This window comes from Poromitra crassiceps (assembly GCF_964638095.1).
Source record: "Poromitra crassiceps genome assembly, chromosome: 26".
Taxonomy (NCBI): domain Eukaryota; kingdom Metazoa; phylum Chordata; class Actinopteri; order Beryciformes; family Melamphaidae; genus Poromitra; species Poromitra crassiceps.
The window spans coordinates 5,344,655-5,366,104 of NC_139640.1; the positions used below are offsets into that span (position 1 = coordinate 5,344,655).

The 21,450-nt window shown below is 44.5% G+C and overlaps 1 protein-coding gene across 1 annotated transcript in view; it reads left to right on the plus strand.

Moving 5' to 3' along the window:
* The first annotated feature begins 4,986 nt into the window (after positions 1-4,986).
* The window catches only part of LOC310798624 (importin subunit alpha-6), a 36,802-nt gene continuing 20,338 nt past the window's right edge, over positions 4,987-21,450 (plus strand). The window contains exons 1-6 of the mRNA XM_083661166.1: positions 4,987-5,046; positions 11,230-11,363; positions 16,199-16,300; positions 16,424-16,523; positions 20,268-20,362; positions 21,194-21,325. Coding sequence (XP_083517292.1) covers positions 5,043-5,046; positions 11,230-11,363; positions 16,199-16,300; positions 16,424-16,523; positions 20,268-20,362; positions 21,194-21,325 — 567 coding nt within the window. The 5' untranslated portion in view covers positions 4,987-5,042. The remainder of the gene's footprint in view (positions 5,047-11,229; positions 11,364-16,198; positions 16,301-16,423; positions 16,524-20,267; positions 20,363-21,193; positions 21,326-21,450) is intronic.

Genomic DNA, 21,450 nt, shown 5'->3' on the forward strand with positions numbered 1-21,450 from the left:
AACTGCCTGACCATTTCTGAAAGGTAAGACTTGGAAGTTTCTGTTCCAAATGTCAGAATGTATATATGTGTTACTGACCCTGAGTAACTCCAGCTCAAACACACTGGTTGATTCTCGCCTACAATAAAAAACACTTTTAGAGTGTAAACAGTTACCTGTGGTTGTTGTATTTATGGCTAGAACCCCAATGGAGACATAGCCACAGGCCTTACCACATCCCAACTCAAAGGAGATGAAAAAATACCAAAACATGAGTATTTGGCAGTGGTTTTTGTAGGGAGATACCTAGGCGGATTTCCAAAAAGCCATTTGGAGACTCCAAAGGGACACCTGGTAACCAAATGACTTTAGAGGTATATGATATATTTTTGTTTTATTTTGTTTCAACAATATCACATAAATTACTCATAAAAACAACTTTGTTGTATTTTAGATTTTTTCTTTCCCCCTAATCTCTTAGTTACCCAAAACCTCTCTAAAAGTGTCCAAAAGCAATTGTGATGTTATCAATGTCATAAAACCTTCCTGGCTGAGGCTATAGAAGTAGAAGAATAGAGTCAAACCAAATAACTTGAGTACAAATAGTTGATTTACTCTTTGCAGGGATGTAAAGTCACAGAGAGTGAAAAAGGTTACAGATACCAGGGCAGACATAAAAGCACTCAAGAATAACCCTATGTTGGTATGAAAAAGGTGACTGTCACCTAGAGCCTCTGAAAGACAGTAAGAGTAGAAAATCTGGGACATTTTCAGGGACAGCTCGCAGCCGGGGACAGGTCACCAAAAACAGGGACTGTCCCCGGAAATCGGGGACGTCTGGTCACCTTATTGTACTGGTATAGTGTGGGTAGGGCAGCCAAACCTAACGTTAGCCCAGTGCGTGAGCCAGGCTGCCTGGTCTCTTATCTGATTCTGTATATCCCACTGAGCTATATCTTATTTATGCCAATGCTATATCGTTACTAAGAGAGGAGCTTGTGAAGAACGAACATCCGCACAGTCAAAGCATTTCCCTGAGATATCCATATAAAAACGTGTATTGCTTTAATACCAAAAATAAAACCTCCAGTATCTGTTTGTCTAAGCTAACGCTAACCCGTTCGCAATTAGCTAATGGTTGGTGGTTGTGTAGGCCCCCTTATACACGGGAGTTAACGTTATAAAACACATTTCCTGGCACTTGGACAACCTGGTCTGAAAATATGTCGATTATTGTGTTATTCCAGCTATCGTTATTGGTTGTTAAGTTATAGTAATATTAAGCCGACAAATAATGCAAAAACAGCCGGCTAACTCAAGCGGCTAATGCTAGCCTGCATCCATTAAAACCATTGTGTATTAAAATAACCGATAACGTAGCTGGAGTAACTAATGAAACACATTTACTGAATTTACTTCAGTCCCCAACCAACGTTACTTCCTCGCGCACCTTTCTCAAAACAATGTCCTTTTTATTGCGGTCCATCGATATGTCTGGTAGTGGTAGATAATAGTGGTAGATCAAGCAGTACTATGTTCTGTCTATGTAAAACTAACGCTAGCTCTATGATATGAAGAGCCTGTCCAGCCAATGACGGCTTGAGACTGGCTGCCACAGCTGTCAATCTATACGTCAAATAACTACTTAAAATCAAACTGATCAGAAAAATGACCACTTGCACAGGCATTAGCATGATAATAACTATCTAAAATGATACAAACCACCTTTGGGAAAAAATTATCTGACGTATACTGTGATTGTTTCGGTTGTCCATTTCCCCATCCACTAACATGGGGAGGCGGGCCTTGTGACCTATACTGGCACCTGCCGCCAGAGCGGCCATCTTAAAGTCGAGGTGAACCCGTTCGTCACGTGCATCTGAGTCCGTTTCAGACTGAAAACAAATTGAGAGGCGGACCATACGGTGTCGATGATTTGATTTGACAATTCTGTCGACTGACTTTGGCATTGGTCAATCATGGCGTGTTCCACCCCCAAATCGAGTGGGATTCAGCCTGTTGTGGTGCTACGCGAGTGGGATCCACAGAGTACCAGGCAGCCAGCTGCTTCGTGCGGACCGAGCGGACAATCCGATGCATGGGTGCTGCCTGCCCGCCTGGAATCTCTGAGGGGCGACCCCTGACTACCATGCTCTCAAGCGCGCCATTCACGCTATTTCTGTAAAAACGATATTTCTGGAATGCGCGTTTTAACGAGCCAGTTAGATTTCTTTGCATTCTTAGAGATTATAGTTTTTGTTTTTTGTTCATGTTTCATACAATTGGCCAAGTTAGTAGTTAGTTTATGGGATAGGAATTCTGCCACATGACAGGCACTAGGCGCCATTTTCTACTTCATTTGGAAGAGAAAATTATCCTGAAATGAAGATTTGATTTATTTGCTAAATATACAACCTGAGCAGGAAAACTACACAGTCAATATGTAAAAAGCAGCATATCAAAAAGTCATAATAACCTTCATCAAAGATGAAGCCCCAGGGGCCCGCGAGGGTTTGCAGCTCTCTAGTGTGTGTGTGTGTGTGTGTGTGTGTGTGTGTGTGTGTGTGTGTGTGTGTGTGTGTGTGTGTGTGTGGCAGCGGTTTGCCCCGCTACACGTCAGCATCCCTTCCATATATTGACACTTGCGCCACCCACACATGACAACTGACAACCTGGTCAGTTCTGAAAATATGTCGATTATTGTGTTATTCCAGCTATCGTTATTGGTTGTTAAGTTATAGTAATATTAAGCCGACAAATAATGCAAAAACAGCCGGCTAACTCAAGCGGCTAATGCTAGCCTGCATCCATTAAAACCATTGTGTATTAAAATAACCGATAACGTAGCTGGAGTAACTAATGAAACACATTTACTGAATTTACTTCAGTCCCCAACCAACGTTACTTCTCGCGCACCTTTCTCAAAACAATGTCCTTTTTATTGCGGTCCATCGATATGTCTGGTAGTGGTAGATAATAGTGGTAGATCAAGCAGTACTATGTTCTGTCTATGTAAAACTAATGCTAGCTCTATGATATGAAGAGCCTGTCCAGCCAATGACGGCTTGAGACTGGCTGCCACAGCTGTCAATCTATACGTCGTATAACTACTTAAAATCAAACTGATCAGAAAAATGACCACTTGCACAGGCATTAGCATGATAATAACTATCTAAAATGATACAAACCACCTTTGGGAAAAAATTATCTGACGTATACTGTGATTGTTTCGGTTGTCCATTTCCCCATCCACTAACATGGGGAGGCGGGCCTTGTGACCTATACTGGCACCTGCTGCCAGAGCGGCCATCTTAAAGTCGAGGTGAACCCGTTCATCACGTGCATCTGATTCCGTTTCAGACTGAAAACAAATTGAGAGGCAGACCATATACGGTGTCGATGATTTGATTTGACAATTCTGTCGACTGACTTTGGCATTGGTCAATCATGGCGTGTTCCACCCCCAAATCGAGTGGGATTCAGCCTGTTGTGGTGCTACGCGAGTGGGATCCACAGAGTACCAGGCAGCCAGCTGCTTCGTGCGGACCGAGCGGACAATCCGATGCATGGGTGCTGCCTGCCCGCCTGGAATCTCTGAGGGGCGACCCCTGACTACCATGCTCTCAAGCGCGCCATTCACGCTATTTCTGTAAAAACGATATTTCTGGAATGCGCGTTTTAACGAGCCAGTTACATTTCTTTGCATTCTTAGAGATTATAGTTTTTGTTTTTTGTTCATGTTTCATACAATTGGCCAAGTTAGTAGTTAGTTTATGGGATAGGAATTCTGCCACATGACAGGCACTAGGCGCCATTTTCTACTTCATTTGGAAGAGAAAATTATCCTGAAATGAAGATTTGATTGACATTGAAATTTGATAGTACTGGGTGACGTCAGCAAACTAGATTGCTGTTATCAATGAAATCTTGAAAAAAAAAATTGAACAACTTTTGATGTGAAAAAGTGTGAAAAACTAAAGAAATTATATTTTTGTGATTTTTTTTGGCATACATTATTAAATAGGTGCACTGCATACCGAGGTATTTCAACTAAAAGAAAAAGAAAAGTCATTTTTGGGTTCAGCTCGACTTTAAATGCAGCGGCTTCACTGAACGGGACCAGATCCTCAGTCCATCTCTCTAGTCGTTCTATAGACCAAATCACCGTGACGTCACCATGTAAACAAATTTACTTCCGGGTACCACTTGGGGAAGGCGGCAGGTTTAAATGTGCGTGTTGTCAAATAAATGCTGTCAAACCCTCTCGTTGTTTTCGGCCGACTACTTTCAATTTAAATGGTTAAACGGTTGGTAAACATGCTTGTCCGACGTATCTAGCCTTTCTTCTGTGTTTGTTTTATGTAGTGTTAGCTAGCTAATAACGTTTGTTAGTCTGTCAAACTCGCTGTTTTTTTGCAGACTCGTAACCTCGCGTCACCAGGCTCTTCTCGGCGAGAGCAGAGTCGTTAACGTTACAGACAGAGCTACCGACGCCACGTTAATTTAATTTAGCGTCAAGTCTGGTCCAACAGGTAAATAAGCTAGTCTGGTCTCCACTAACGTTAGTGAAAGTGTTGTTATGAATGATATTAAACAACAACACAACACGAACGAACCATTTTTGTCTTCTTTGTCTGTTTTTGTCTTCAACATGTCAGTTTGTGCCGTTCACCGCCATTATAATGTGTGGACCCAGGGGTACCCGGAAGTAAATGTAAACATCCCGGTGATTTGGTCTATTGCAACATCAGTGCACAGCAAAACCGCCATTTTGGAGAGAAAGGGCTATTTCTGATTGGCTGTCATTGATCTGGGTTCTGGCACAAGGAGGTGTTTTTTCAGGCCAAAATGGCGGCGGCACTGTTTAAAAAACAAAGTACCAATTTCAACTGTTGCCCTTCTAGACTCTTTGATACAGCTGGCGGAAGTGACGTCAGGCGTTGTTGACGCCGCCAGGGGCATCCTGGGAAAAGTTTTAATCGGACGCCATATTGCTCTCAGTAGAGGGAGAGAAAGAGACTGTCGCTAATAAACAAACGCTTCACGGATAAGTTTCATCTTCAATGGGTAAGAACAGTCTGTTATAACTTATCTCTGCCACAGACTTGAGAGCGTCCTTATTTCTCCGTCATATTTCTGAGAAGTAGCGTATATTACAACACAAGACAGGCTTGCCTGGCTAACCACCATTAGCTCGGGAGCTAACGGGGAGAGAGGTGTATTAAGCTAACTGCTAAAAGGCACTACATGGAGAGGACGTCACGCTGAACTCCGTTGGAAATCTCTCCGTTTTAAAGTGTCCGGCTAGGTGTCGACGAAGGTACATAGCTGCTAAAGTTAGAGTACGAATCTTCTATCAGTCACTATTCAATTCGCCATTGAAATAAAGTGCTGGTTGAGGGTCCAAGTAACGAGTGCTCCAGCCAGCCAATCAAATGCTCTGCGAGCACCTCTTCTTCCTACATCCTCCACAAAAACAGTCAGGCTCCTTTTCGTGCCTCGGGAAATAATAATAATACAATAATATTTGAAGGGCCTGTCACAAGGTGTGTGTGTGTGTGTGTGTGTGTGTGTGTGGGGGGGGGTGTGTGGGGGTGTGTGGTGGGGCGGGGGGGGGGGGTGGCACACAGGCGAGACTGCATTGTATGGAAATTAATTAGCAAGAAACCTGACAGTTTGGGGTGAGTATCAGAGGGTTATCGTGCATTCCTTTATAACTGGGAACTGGTAATCTCATCGTGCATTCCTTTATAACTGGGAACTGGTAATCTCATCGTGCATTCCTTTATAACTGGGAACTGGTAATCTCATCGTGCATTCCTTTATAACTGGGAACTGGTAATCTCATCGTGCATTCCTTTATAACTGGGAACTGGTAATGGCGCATTACTTTATCGCAAAATAACTGGGATGTTGAGGCTAAATGACGTCACATCCGTTTTGTTAGCATTCCATTTGCAGAAAACTTGAGCTGGGAAGTTCACTGTTCATTGGTCAGATCCAGTCGCTAGCCATTGTTAGCAATAACAGTTGACAACATGGCATTTTGCGCATACAGACACTGTAGCCTCATGTCCACACAGATAGATGTTATGCAGTGCTGTGTGTACAGCTGATTTAATGAGACACAAACAAAACAGAAGTGCTAAACAACATTACTACGATTATAACTACTGTTGTTGCGCGGCGCAGCCATCTTGGATTTTTGAGGTCGGGGCTGCTGAGGCTCCTACGAGTTTGGAATGGGAAATACCAGCTCTGGTGACGTCACCGTCCCAGCTCATGAGCTTTGAAGTCGTAAGATTACCAGTTCCCAGTTATAAAGGAATTCACGATAATCTTACGACTTCAAAGGTCATGAACTGGGACGGTGACGTCACCAGAGCTGGTATTTCCCATTCCAAACTCGTAGGAGCCTCAGCAGCCCCGACCTCAAAAATCCAAGATGGCTGCGCCGTCATCTGCTGTTTAATATAATCCCGAATTCCCGATAAACTTTTTCTTTTGTCATTAACCTTAACCACAGGTGGGTCGCAGGAGATTTTGTTTGGGTCTTGGGTTTTATAAGGGCACTCTGCCTACCTGGCTCCTACTAGAGACATTACTTAGTATTTGGTAATCAATTCTTTCTTAACATTAGGTACCACATTCTTAATACCATTAGGTCAGCCACGACCTACTGACTGGACAACAGAGTGTGTTCAGAGTAGGGCTGTGAATCTTCACTGGCCTCACGATTCGATTCGATTACGATTCAGAGGGCTACGATTCGATAACGATTATCGATGCATCTTAAATCGATGCATCACTTTTTTTCCCGAATACATGATTTTTTTTCTCACTGTGTGGCTACTTTTAAAATAAAAGTGCATTTAGAATTGCATTGTATTATGATCCATAATTAAAATAAACAACTGCATGTACTTCCATTATATTTTATTTGATTATATATTAAAAAAAAATGTAATAATCGATTTTTGACATTTGTGAATCGATGCAGAATCGTGCAGGTCCGCATCGTGATGCATCTTATAATCGATTATTTTTGACACCTAGTTCAGACAGAGGCTCCGGCAGCTCTCCTGCACTAAAGAGCGTTACAGGAGGTATTTTGTGCCCACTGCAATTAGCATAAGTCGCGTACATGCAGGGAGAGCAGACTCCTCCTTTCACTCCCTCTCTCCTCCACACCCCTCCCATAGATACATGCAGGGAGAGCAGACTCCTCCTTTCACTCCCTCTCCCTCTCTCTCCTCCACACCCCTCCCATAGATACATGCAGGGAGAGCAGACTCCTCCTTTCACTCCCTCTCTCCTCCACACCCCTCCCATAGATACATGCAGGGAGAGCAGACTCCTCCTTTCACTCCCTCTCTCCTCCACACCCCTCCCATAGATACATGCAGGGAGAGCAGACTCCTCCTTTCACTCCCTCTCCCTCTCTCCTCCACACCCCTCTCATAGATACATGCAGGGAGAGCAGACTCCTCCTTTCACTCCCTCTCCCTCTCTCCTCCACACCCCTCCCATAGATACATGCAGGGAGAGCAGACTCCTCCTTTCACTCCCTCTCCCTCTCTCCTCCACACCCCTCCTCCCATAGATACATGCAGGGAGAGCAGACTCCTCCTTTCTCTCCCTCTCCCTCTCTCCTCCACACCCCTCCTCCCATAGATACATGCAGGGAGAGCAGACTCCTCCTTTCACTCCCTCTCCCTCTCTCCTCCACACCCCTCCTCCCATAGATACATGCAGGGAGAGCAGACTCCTCCTTTCACTCCCTCTCCCTCTCTCCTCCACACCCCTCCTCCCATAGATACATGCAGGGAGAGCAGACTCCTCCTTTCACTCCCTCTCCCTCTCTCCTCCACACCCCTCCTCCCATAGATACATGCAGGGAGAGCAGACTCCTCCTTTCACTCCCTCTCTCCTCCACACCCCTCCTCCCATAGATACATGCAGGGAGAGCAGACTCCTCCTTTCTCTCCCTCTCCCTCTCTCCTCCACACCCCTCCCATATATACATGCAGGGAGAGCAGACTCCTCCTTTCTCTCCCTCTCCCTCTCTCCTCCACACCCCTCCCATAGATACATGCAGGGAGAGCAGACTCCTCCTTTCACTCCCTCTCCCTCTCTCCTCCACACCCCTCCTCCCATAGATACATGCAGGGAGAGCAGACTCCTCCTTTCACTCCCTCTCCCTCTCTCCTCCACACCCCTCTCATAGATACATGCAGGGAGAGCAGACTCCTCCTTTCACTCCCTCTCCCTCTCTCCTCCACACCCCTCCCATAGATACATGCAGGGAGAGGAGACTCCTCCTTTCACTCCCTCTCCCTCTCTCTCCTCCACACCCCTCCCATAGATACATGCAGGGAGAGCAGACTCCTCCTTTCACTCCCTCTCTCCTCCACACCCCTCCCATAGATACATGCAGGGAGAGCAGACTCCTCCTTTCACTCCCTCTCCCTCTCTCCTCCACACCCCTCTCATAGATACATGCAGGGAGAGCAGACTCCTCCTTTCACTCCCTCTCCCTCTCTCTCCTCCACACCCCTCCCATAGATACATGCAGGGAGAGCAGACTCCTCCTTTCACTCCCTCTCCCTCTCTCTCCTCCACACCCCTCCTCTCATAGATACATGCAGGGAGAGCAGACTCCTCCTTTCACTCCCTCTCCCTCTCTCCTCCACACCCCTCACATAGATAGATACATGCAGGGAGAGCAGACTCCTCCTTTCACTCCCTCTCCCTCTCTCCTCCACACCCCTCCCATAGATACATGCAGGGAGAGCAGACTCCTCCTTTCACTCCCTCTCCCTCTCTCCTCCACACCCCTCACATAGATACTAGGGGTGTCAAAAATAATCGATTATAAGATGCATCGCGATGCGGACGTGCACGATTCTGCATCGATTAACAAATATCAAAAATCGATTATTAAAAAAAAAAAAAAAAACTTTTTTTTTTTTTTTTTTTTAATCAAATAAAATAGAATGTAAGTACATGCAGTTGTTTATTTTAATTATGGATCATAATACAATGCAATTCCAAATGCACTTTTATTTTAAAAGTAGCCACACAGTGAGAAAAAAGAAAGTGAGAAAAAATAAATCATGTATTGCGGAAAAAGTGATGCATCGATTTGCGATGCATCGTGATGCATCGTTTAATCGAATCGAATCGAATCGTTGACAGATGAATCGTAATCGAATCGAATCGTGAGGCCAGTGAAGATTCACAGCCCTAATAGATACATGCAGGGAGAGCAGACTCCTCCTTTCACTCCCTCTCCCTCTCTCCTCCACACCCCTCCTCCCATAGATACATGCAGGGAGAGCAGACTCCTCCTTTCACTCCCTCTCTCCTCCACACCCCTCACATAGATACATGCAGGGAGAGCAGACTCCTCCTTTCACTCCCTCTCCCTCTCTCCTCCACACCCCTCCTCACATAGATACATGCAGGGAGAGCAGACTCCTCCTTTCACTCCCTCTCCCTCTCCTCCACACCCCTCACATAGATACATGCAGGGAGAGCAGACTCCTCCTTTCACTCCCTCTCCTCCACACCCCTCACATAGTTACATGCAGGGAGAGCAGACTCCTCCTTTCACTCCCTCTCCCTCTCTCCTCCACACCCCTCCCATAGATACATGCAGGGAGAGCAGACTCCTCCTTTCACTCCCTCTCCCTCTCTCCTCCACACCCCTCCTCCCATAGATACATGCAGGGAGAGCAGACTCCTCCTTTCACTCCCTCTCCCTCTCTCCTCCACACCCCTCCTCCCATAGATACATGCAGGGAGAGCAGACTCCTCCTTTCACTCCCTCTCCCTCTCTCCTCCACACCCCTCCCATAGATACATGCAGGGAGAGCAGACTCCTCCTTTCACTCCCTCTCCCTCTCTCCTCCTCACCCCTCCTCCCATAGATACATGCAGGGAGAGCAGACTCCTCCTTTCACTCCCTCTCCCTCTCTCCTCCACACCCCTCCCATAGATACATGCAGGGAGAGCAGACTCCTCCTTTCACTCCCTCTCCCTCTCTCCTCCACACCCCTCCTCCCATAGATACATGCAGGGAGAGCAGACTCCTCCTTTCACTCCCTCTCCCTCTCTCCTCCACACCCCTCACATAGATACACTGGTGAACCCTCATTTCATCATTGCTGTTGCTGTATGTCACTTAATTTATAATTATAATGATGTTGCACAATGTCCATTTTGGCCACATAGAACATGTGTGCTTGCTACAGCTGTAAATTACAGGTGCAATTTCTTTTCTTATCTTATTTTATTTAACTTTATTGTAGATAGGATAACTTAAAGGCTGTGCTTTCTTGGCATGTTTCTGACATGGTATCTATAGCTGTGTTTCCATTACAGTTTTTCGCAAAATAATTGCGATATTTCTGCAACTTCGACAATGTACAATTGCGACTTGTAGGCGTTTCCATTGAAGTTGAGTTTGAGTGATTCCCCGTTGCAGCAGCTGCCACAGTGATTACGCACGGGGATCTGCCCCATATCCCGTCCCCTGCATGCTCAAATCCAACCAATGGTCAATGCAAATCACAACATGAAGTTACAACGCATATAAACGAGCCTGATTATCAATTCAAAAGAAAATGAGTGTCAACATATTGCTGGCTGCAGTGAATGCAGTGAGCGCGAGAGGCAGAGGAAAAAAGGTAGCCTACAACTGCGCGCACACAGACAGGCAGCCTGTCACCATGGACCGTTTCTGTCATTAAACATGATCTATTTTCCCCAGCTCCGCTTTTGCACAACACTCGTCTTTCTGCTAGGTAGCGTTGCTTAAAAGTTTTCCACTTGCTGCGGAGGTTTTGCCACGGCGTATCGAACCCTTTCTCCCTCATTTCCTTTCATTTTCCAAAGGAGAAGATGGGTCACATGACATGCAAATGCGAAAAATGCGTTTCCATTACACTTTTGCGATAAACTGCTATATCGACACGTCTGAAAAACCACCTCATGAGAGCGCAAAAACCTTTTGCGATATTTGGGAGGTTTTTCGAAATTTACGTGTTTCCATTACCCACTTTCTATTGCGATATTTAGATTTTGCGCATTTCTGATGGTAATGGAAACACGACTTATGTCATTTTTCACCATTTTGTGACTGTCAAGAAAATAATCGATAATGAAAAAATCATTAGCTGCAGCCCTAATTTTATTCGGATCGTGCACCTAGAGCATAACTGTCTGTTCTTGGCTGTATCTCCTCAGACGCCATGGCCAGCCCAGGGAAAGACAACTATAGGATGAAGAGCTATAAGAACAAAGCGCTGAATCCTCAGGAGATGCGTCGCCGGAGAGAAGAAGAAGGAATCCAGCTACGCAAACAGAAAAGAGAGGAGCAGGTAAACGCTTCCTCAACTCATACTAAGACAGAGGTGCAAACAGAAAAGAGAGGAGCAGGTAAACGCTTCCTCAACTCATACTAAGACAGAGGTGCAAACAGAAAAGAGAGGAGCAGGTAAACGCTTCCTCAACTCATACTAAGACAGAGGTGCAAACAGAAAAGAGAGGAGCAGGTAAACGCTTCCTCAACTCATACTAAGACAGAGGTGCAAACAGAAAAGAGAGGAGCAGGTAAACGCTTCCTCAACTCATACTAAGACAGAGGTGCAAACAGAAAAGAGAGGAGCAGGTAAACGCTTCCTCAACTCATACTAAGACAGAGGTGCAAACAGAAAAGAGAGGAGCAGGTAAACGCTTCCTCAACTCATACTAAGACAGAGGTGCAAACAGAAAAGAGAGGAGCAGGTAAACGCTTCCTCAACTCGTACTAAGACAGAGGTGCAAACAGAAAAGAGAGGAGCAGGTAAACGCTTCCTCAACTCATACTAAGACAGAGGTGCAAACAGAAAAGAGAGGAGCAGGTAAACGCTTCCTCAACTCATACTAAGACAGAGGTGCAAACAGAAAAGAGAGGAGCAGGTAAACGCTTCCTCAACTCATACTAAGACAGAGGTGCAAACAGAAAAGAGAGGAGCAGGTAAACGCTTCCTCAACTCGTACTAAGACAGAGGTGCAAACAGAAAAGAGAGGAGCAGGTAAACGCTTCCTCAACTCGTACTAAGACAGAGGTGCAAACAGAAAAGAGAGGAGCAGGTAAACGCTTCCTCAACTCATACTAAGACAGAGGTGCAAACAGAAAAGAGAGGAGCAGGTAAACGCTTCCTCAACTCATACTAAGACAGAGGTGCAAACAGAAAAGAGAGGAGCAGGTAAACGCTTCCTCAACTCATACTAAGACAGAGGTGCAAACAGAAAAGAGAGGAGCAGGTAAACGCTTCCTCAACTCATACTAAGACAGAGGTGCAAACAGAAAAGAGAGGAGCAGGTAAACGCTTCCTCAACTCATACTAAGACAGAGGTGCAAACAGAAAAGAGAGGAGCAGGTAAACGCTTCCTCAACTCATACTAAGACAGAGGTGCAAACAGAAAAGAGAGGAGCAGGTAAACGCTTCCTCAACTCATACTAAGACAGAGGTGCAAACAGAAAAGAGAGGAGCAGGTAAACGCTTCCTCAACTCATACTAAGACAGAGGTGCAAACAGAAAAGAGAGGAGCAGGTAAACGCTTCCTCAACTCATACTAAGACAGAGGTGCAAACAGAAAAGAGAGGAGCAGGTAAACGCTTCCTCAACTCATACTAAGACAGAGGTGCAAACAGAAAAGAGAGGAGCAGGTAAACGCTTCCTCAACTCATACTAAGACAGAGGTGCAAACAGAAAAGAGAGGAGCAGGTAAACGCTTCCTCAACTCATACTAAGACAGAGGTGCAAACAGAAAAGAGAGGAGCAGGTAAACGCTTCCTCAACTCATACTAAGACAGAGGTGCAAACAGAAAAGAGAGGAGCAGGTAAACGCTTCCTCAACTCATACTAAGACAGAGGTGCAAACAGAAAAGAGAGGAGCAGGTAAACGCTTCCTCAACTCATACTAAGACAGAGGTGCAAACAGAAAAGAGAGGAGCAGGTAAACGCTTCCTCAACTCATACTAAGACAGAGGTGCAAACAGAAAAGAGAGGAGCAGGTAAACGCTTCCTCAACTCATACTAAGACAGAGGTGCAAACAGAAAAGAGAGGAGCAGGTAAACGCTTCCTCAACTCATACTAAGACAGAGGTGCAAACAGAAAAGAGAGGAGCAGGTAAACGCTTCCTCAACTCGTACTAAGACAGAGGTGCAAACAGAAAAGAGAGGAGCAGGTAAACGCTTCCTCAACTCGTACTAAGACAGAGGTGCAAACAGAAAAGAGAGGAGCAGGTAAACGCTTCCTCAACTCATACTAAGACAGAGGTGCAAACAGAAAAGAGAGGAGCAGGTAAACGCTTCCTCAACTCATACTAAGACAGAGGTGCAAACAGAAAAGAGAGGAGCAGGTAAACGCTTCCTCAACTCATACTAAGACAGAGGTGCAAACAGAAAAGAGAGGAGCAGGTAAACGCTTCCTCAACTCATACTAAGACAGAGGTGCAAACAGAAAAGAGAGGAGCAGGTAAACGCTTCCTCAACTCGTACTAAGACAGAGGTGCAAACAGAAAAGAGAGGAGCAGGTAAACGCTTCCTCAACTCATACTAAGACAGAGGTGCAAACAGAAAAGAGAGGAGCAGGTAAACGCTTCCTCAACTCATACTAAGACAGAGGTGCAAACAGAAAAGAGAGGAGCAGGTAAACGCTTCCTCAACTCATACTAAGACAGAGGTGCAAACAGAAAAGAGAGGAGCAGGTAAACGCTTCCTCAACTCATACTAAGACAGAGGTGCAAACAGAAAAGAGAGGAGCAGGTAAACGCTTCCTCAACTCATACTAAGACAGAGGTGCAAACAGAAAAGAGAGGAGCAGGTAAACGCTTCCTCAACTCGTACTAAGACAGAGGTGCAAACAGAAAAGAGAGGAGCAGGTAAACGCTTCCTCAACTCGTACTAAGACAGAGGTGCAAACAGAAAAGAGAGGAGCAGGTAAACGCTTCCTCAACTCATACTAAGACAGAGGTGCAAACAGAAAAGAGAGGAGCAGGTAAACGCTTCCTCAACTCATACTAAGACAGAGGTGCAAACAGAAAAGAGAGGAGCAGGTAAACGCTTCCTCAACTCATACTAAGACAGAGGTGCAAACAGAAAAGAGAGGAGCAGGTAAACGCTTCCTCAACTCATACTAAGACAGAGGTGCAAACAGAAAAGAGAGGAGCAGGTAAACGCTTCCTCAACTCATACTAAGACAGAGGTGCAAACAGAAAAGAGAGGAGCAGGTAAACGCTTCCTCAACTCATACTAAGACAGAGGTGCAAACAGAAAAGAGAGGAGCAGGTAAACGCTTCCTCAACTCATACTAAGACAGAGGTGCAAACAGAAAAGAGAGGAGCAGGTAAACGCTTCCTCAACTCGTACTAAGACAGAGGTGCAAACAGAAAAGAGAGGAGCAGGTAAACGCTTCCTCAACTCATACTAAGACAGAGGTGCAAACAGAAAAGAGAGGAGCAGGTAAACGCTTCCTCAACTCATACTAAGACAGAGGTGCAAACAGAAAAGAGAGGAGCAGGTAAACGCTTCCTCAACTCATACTAAGACAGAGGTGCAAACAGAAAAGAGAGGAGCAGGTAAACGCTTCCTCAACTCGTACTAAGACAGAGGTGCAAACAGAAAAGAGAGGAGCAGGTAAACGCTTCCTCAACTCATGCATTTATTTTCTATTCAACATATATCTTGTAGACATTGTTACCTCCTGTCTACATTGCACTTCTATTGAATTGAAAATAAATCTAAAATTCAAGATCACAAAGTACATTTATTTGCATTCATTTGATTCCCAATCACGACCCACTGGTAAGAATGATTAATATCTAATTAAAAATGCTTTGAAATGAAAAATAATGGCATTTTAAACATGCGATACAAAGATGCGATTAATCGCGATTAACTATAGTTAATCGCAAGATTAATCGTGATTAAGAAAGTTTATCGTTTGACAGCCCTAATATATACCGTATATATATATATAATATAAATTAATCGTTTGACAGCCCTAATATATATATATATATATATATATATATATATATAATAATTTTTTTTAGAACTCATCCGCGCCAGTTGAATAGCCCTGGGTGTATATAAAGTAACTATGAAAGAGATCATAAACTCAAGTAGCCTACCTATAGGCCCTATAGGTAGGCTACTTGAGTCTATGATCTCTCTAACCCTAATGATCTCATCGCATGACATTGATGTGTACATGTTGGAAGCAAATTTCAGAAAAATCGACCTTGGTCCGAAAAAATAAACGCCGCAATAACACTCAGCGAAACTTCGCCGTTGGTATGCACGGTTGCATTGACTGATATAGGTTCGGAAAATATTATTGACGTGCAAATTAATAGCACGGAAAAAAAACGCTCCCGATGTGTAAGGACGTTAATCGAGTGTAATGTCTGATAAAACGTTGCAAATGACACTGGCGTATGCCATAGGGTTGGGCGGCCACTAGGGGTGCTCCGATCCGGCTAAGCCACGATCCAATTCCGATTCCTGGGGTCACGATCCGATTCCAGAATCGATTCTCAATTCCAACGATTCTCGATTCCAGAATCTAGAATCGATTCTCAATTATGTAGTTTTATATTGCGTTAACACACAAAGGTGAAATCTAAGACAAAAAATGACAAATGTATTAATGCTGAACTTCAAATTCAACTTCTGAAGTATTACAGTCAGGGCCTAAATTCATTTTGCAAACTAGGGGGGAATTCCCCCCTTATGTTCTTCAGATAAGATGGATTTATAGGCTGGGGGGGATCTGTAGACTTTGAGAAGGATTTATAGATTTTGGGGGGAATACATTAACCAGAGTTCTTAAGTGCAAGAGGTGGTGGCACCGTGGCAGTACAGTACACAAATGACATGAACATTTGGACACTTATTCAGCCGGTATCTTGCATGTTGCGTTCAGGTGCACTGATTTTATTTTTTATTTTTTTTACAATACGAAGAAGAATCGATTCTTGGGAGTTTGGAATCGATCCAGGAATCGTGGCATTAAGAATCGCAATCCTTTCAAGAATCAATTTTTTTGGAGCACCCCTAGCGGCCACCGTCGGCCGATCAACCAACGATCAACCCCCCCCCCCCCCCCCCCCCCCCCCCCGCAACAACAAACAAACAAAAAACTCTGTGCTCTGTTCCCACAGCTGTTCAAGAGGAGGAATGTGTGTGTACCCTCAAATGAAGAGTCCATGCTGGAATGTCCCATCCAGGATCCAGACATCAGCTCCACTGTACCTGCTGCAGGTGTAAGTGTCACAACTGCATCTCCACATTGACGCTTCTATTTTTAAGGACTGTGCATGTGAGTTTTAAATATTGATGTACTCTACCTGCAATTTTCTTTTATATTTGTACATGTTTCTCTGTAGGAAGGGGTTATTACTCCAGATATGATTCAGATGATCTTCTCAGATGACTCAGACCAGCAGCTAATTGCCACACAGAAATTCAGGAAATTACTCTCCAAAGGTTTGTTGTGCATCTCTCTTAAAACAAGTGTTTACAGGGATTGAGTTCTAAGTACAAATCAGACATGAACTGCGATTTCTCAAACAGTACAAAACAGGGGGCGGCTGTAGCTCAGGAGGTAGAGCGGGTTGTCCACTAATCGCTTTGGTTAAAAGAGGTCGGTGGTTCGATTCCCCCCTCCTCCACTCTACATGTCAAAGTGTCCTTGGGCAAGATACTGAACCCCTGATTGCTCCTGATGGTGTGCAGGCACCCTGCGTGGTAGCCTGCCACCATCGGTGTATGAATGGGTGGATGTACCTACTGATTGTAAAGCGCTTTGGATAAAAGCGCTATATAAATGCAGGCCATTTACCATTTACAAAAGATAAATTAAAGCAGAATTGAGATGATAGAGTCCTAAAAGTGGTGACTTGTTTAAATGGAGTGTCTAACTTAAAGTATGAAGTTGCAGTGAGAGTTCAACTAGGGAATGGTTTCATATTGAACTGCTGTTTAAAAGCAACGGCCGTTGCCCCCAGAAGCTGTAGGAGCGGAAACCTGATCCCTCGTATAGTTATACGTCATGTCAATTCGATTCTGACTGAGGACGACCTGGCATGTTAACTCGCTAGCTAGCTGTTAGCTATGTTAGCTAAGCCCGCTGCCTGCTGCTGTAACCACTTCACCGGGCTCAAAACGCCACTGAGTGAGCAAAGGTTTCGCTGTTCACCACCTTGAGTCACGCTCTTTCCAATAGGGGCATCAGCTTTGAAACCCGTTGGCCGGTTGTTGTTGATAATAAAGTAGTCTCGCTTGCCAGACACACTCCGTTTCGCGCTGTACCCGTGCAGGAGAGAGTGCTGTTACTCTCACTCTGGACTAGCGGTAAAAAAAAAAAAGGCTCTGTTACCTACCTACCTTACAACCATCCATCGAAAGTACCAAGCAGGCCTGCTTTATTGCACCAAGTCTCCGTCAAAATGTCAAATTGTTAGCGTGTAGCAACGAGCTAGCATTGTTGTTTCACAGCGGCGGAGGCGTTAGAGAGCGACAACGCAGGGAGCGGAAGGCAAATCGCTTTCTGAGACGACTTAATGGTCAGAGCCAATAGCAGAGCTTGCAGGGAGCGGAAAGGGATTTTCTTCCGCTTGCCGACTGAAATAGTCGACCAATGGCAGAGCTTATACCAGCCAAGCTAAGCTAACGTTACGTGGGTTTGCCGGCTGTAGACAGAGAGTATTGAAGGCAAGAGACAAAACTCTTGTGCTTTTTTGACAGCAGCGCTGCAGCCATGATGTTGCATTGGAACAAGCTATTAGCCTTTGCTTCTAATTAGTAGGGGTGGGGGGAAAAATCGATACACCATAGTATCGCGATATTTTGCCTGACGATATTGTATCGATATTTGGACACCAAAGTATCGATATTGATTAAAAAAAAGTGGCCACATGCCATGCCAGGCCGCCGGGCTGCTATAAACTTTAGTTCCAAGGCCAGCAGTAAACAAACGGTAGCATATTTTCATTTTGTTTTAACACGTTGACTGCCACTGACGTATATATACGTAAAAAAAAATCCAGCGGTTCACTGCCATTGACGTATTAATACGTCAAAAAAATTGTTTTTTTTTTTTTTGACGGTGCTACGTGGATCAATGCCCCCCGCGTCTCCTATGGAGATATTGGAAGTATTGAATGTGTATAATCTATTTTACCGACCAGCTAGGTGGCGACGGTGCCCTCCCGACAGAGAGAAAGTCAACCAAAAGCAGCCGCCTCCCGCGGCTGCTTCCTCCATTCTCAAGGAAATGGCTTGCCGATTTTACAGTCATCAGTCACCAGACTCGCCGCTCTCGGGCCGCGCCAGCAGCAGCACACGGGGGATTGCAAATTTGCATAAGCCTAGAGTCGCACGGGGCTTCATCGGGGCTCTCAAACCCAAGAGACGAGTGAGACCTATCCACACTCGCTGCCAGGGAGGGAGGCTGCTCAAACTCGCTGCCAGGGAGGGAGGCTGCTCGAACTCGCTGCAGCAGCAGCAGCAGCAGACCACTCGCTTGTGACAAACGCAGGCTGAAAGCCACTAGACACGCCCACGGAGGGAGGAGTTGAAGGAGAGGGCGTTCGGAACTATATTGTTTGGATGTCTGATCTCTCACTGATGCCAAAAATAAATGGTTAAAGTGACTGTTCTGCCTGTTTGATTGAATTTCACAAAACTGCGATTATCTCAGCTTTCACTCTCAGACAGCTGAAACCATGCTGTACTCAACGGCTAATATCTACATAACTACTAACTCTACAAACTAACTCTTTTAGACAGAGAAAGCACACATTCTATTAGTACTTTTCTGAACTTTGTGTTCACAAACTCCAAGCAGAAAAGAATCCTCGGCTCTTTTAAAATGAGCCAGAATCCTCAAAAAACGGCCTGGCAGAAGCTACCTACAGCAAAAAAAAAACGGCTGGCAGTCAATGTGTTAACAGTAACAGTTTTGTCATAACAGTAATTTACAAATTCCCCAGTTACTGAATGGGCTGCACAAGATGTTTTGTGCAAGTGAAGTGAAATAGACCACTCGCACAACTCCACTACTTCCTGAAATGAGTAGGGCAGCTTGGTTTCCTGTCCTACACTATTGGATGAACTGATTAATGTCAGGTGTGCCTGACTGCTGCAGTCACAACAACAGTGATCAGGCACACCTGACATTAATCAGTTCATCCAATAGTGTAGGACAGGAAACCAAGCTGCCCTACTCATTTCAGGAAGTAGTGGAGTTGTGCAAGTAGTCTATTGCATTGTTCAAAAACGACCCAAGTAGTCCACACACACATCCAGTTAAGGTGGACTGTAAGTAGACTGTCTACTTGACAATGTTGCTGCAATAAAATGGTTGAAGTCAGATGTACAGACTGGAAAATTGTTCTTATATAAACCAGATGTTGACAAGGTTTTCCTTTGGGGACATCATTTGCAGTTGAAAAAGTAAGAAATCGCAATATATCGAAATATCTCAATATATCGCAATATCGCAATACTATCGTATCGTGACTCAAGTATCGTTTTAGTATCGTATCGTGGGCATCTGGTGATTCCCACCCCTACTAATTAGACCTGCACGATATGAGGAAAATCTGCGATGTGCGATAACATTGTTCAATATAGCGATGACGATACGACTTGCGATAAATAAACAAATATTAAAGTATGCATATTATCTATGCAGTTCCTATGTCTTTCTGCTTTAATAATGCTAACATAGACCCCAAACATAGCCTATGCCCACTGAATAAAGAAATGAAATACACACTGACTCTAGCTGAAACGACACACAGCGTGTTTGGGCTTTGGCAGAGGGGAGGAGCGCACTGTTGCAAGGGAAAGGTGTACGCTGGATTTACAACGCAAGACAAAATGATCAGATGCTGAGTGGGAATGCACGACGCATGTAAATAAAACCACTTTTGCTATTCATTGCGTTTCAGGCAGTCTTTGCGACGTGTTTATTGCGCATGTTCATATTGCGATGACGATGAAAATACGATTAATTGTGCGGCCCTAGTTCTAATGCAAGATATTTGGCGCAGAATCAGATGAGGTGCGATTCCCGTATACAGCCTGTTTTAGAACTTTGAAATAGAACCTCAACTGTTATACAGGTCGAACAACTGACCGGCGGGGAGGCTTTAAAGCTTTGCTACTTTGAATTAGAGGTTCGCATTGAATGACAGACTAGCCTTGTCCTTCTCTTCTCTGCAGAGCCCAACCCCCCCATAGACGAGGTCATCTCCACTCCTGGGGTTGTGAATCGCTTTGTGGAGTTCCTCAAGAGGAGTGAAAACTGCACACTTCAGGTATGGGTGACGGTTTTGAAAAAAGTAAACACTGTATTCATAACCCGATAACGGCCATAAACGGATAAAGCTGTTTACATGACCATTTGAATAATCAGGTAACTCCAGAAAGCCGCTAATAAACTGTTTATTGTCTGCATGTAAACGCACTCAATGTTGGCCTCTAGGGGTGTCACGATACACTCAGTTCACGATACGATACGTATCACGATAACGATACGATACGATACGATTTTAACAATATTTTCTTAAACTTGAATAATGACAAGAAAAGTAGTATTTTATTTGAAATGCACAAATACAAAACATGCTGTTGTGGGAAATTGTTATTACAATAACAACTAGAAAAAACATGAGATTGGAGATAAGGCTTATCTTGAAATAGAATGAGTTACACCGTCACTTAGATTTACTTTGAACTAAAAGGTTTCTCAGCAGTATAAATTCTCATTATGCATCTTCAGTTTTTCTTCAAACTCAAACAACAAGACTTTTCTTAGTCTATTTTTTATGCATCTTCAGTTTTTCCTGTCAAGTAAACAGTTTTGCCAGAAACTCAATTGAATGGTTTCTCTCCTGTATAACTTCTCATGTGTCTCTTCAGAGACTTGTTCAACTGAACTACTTTCCACACATTGAACTTCAACAAACAAAGACGTTTCTTAGTGTATTTTTGGAGGGGAAAAAAAAAAATCGCGATATGAGATTTCATCTCAACGATACATATCGTGACGTTTTACTATCGCGAAATTTCGTGAGACGATATATTGTGACACCCCTATTGGCCTCTGGATGTGACTTTGAAATGCCCCATCTGTGTGCGCTCGTCAGTTTGAGGCAGCCTGGGCGCTCACCAACATCGCCTCCGGTACCTTCCTGCACACCAAGGTGGTCATCGAAACGGGAGCCGTGCCCATCTTCATCGAGCTGCTCAACTCCGACTACGAGGACGTCCAGGAACAGGTGAGCACAAACAAGCTGGAGATGTTTTCCACTCAGTGTATTTATTCAATTCTCCGTGGAAGTAAGCCTGGGCAATATATTAGCCTGATATCCCACTGAATTGTCAAACTTGTTACACATCCATT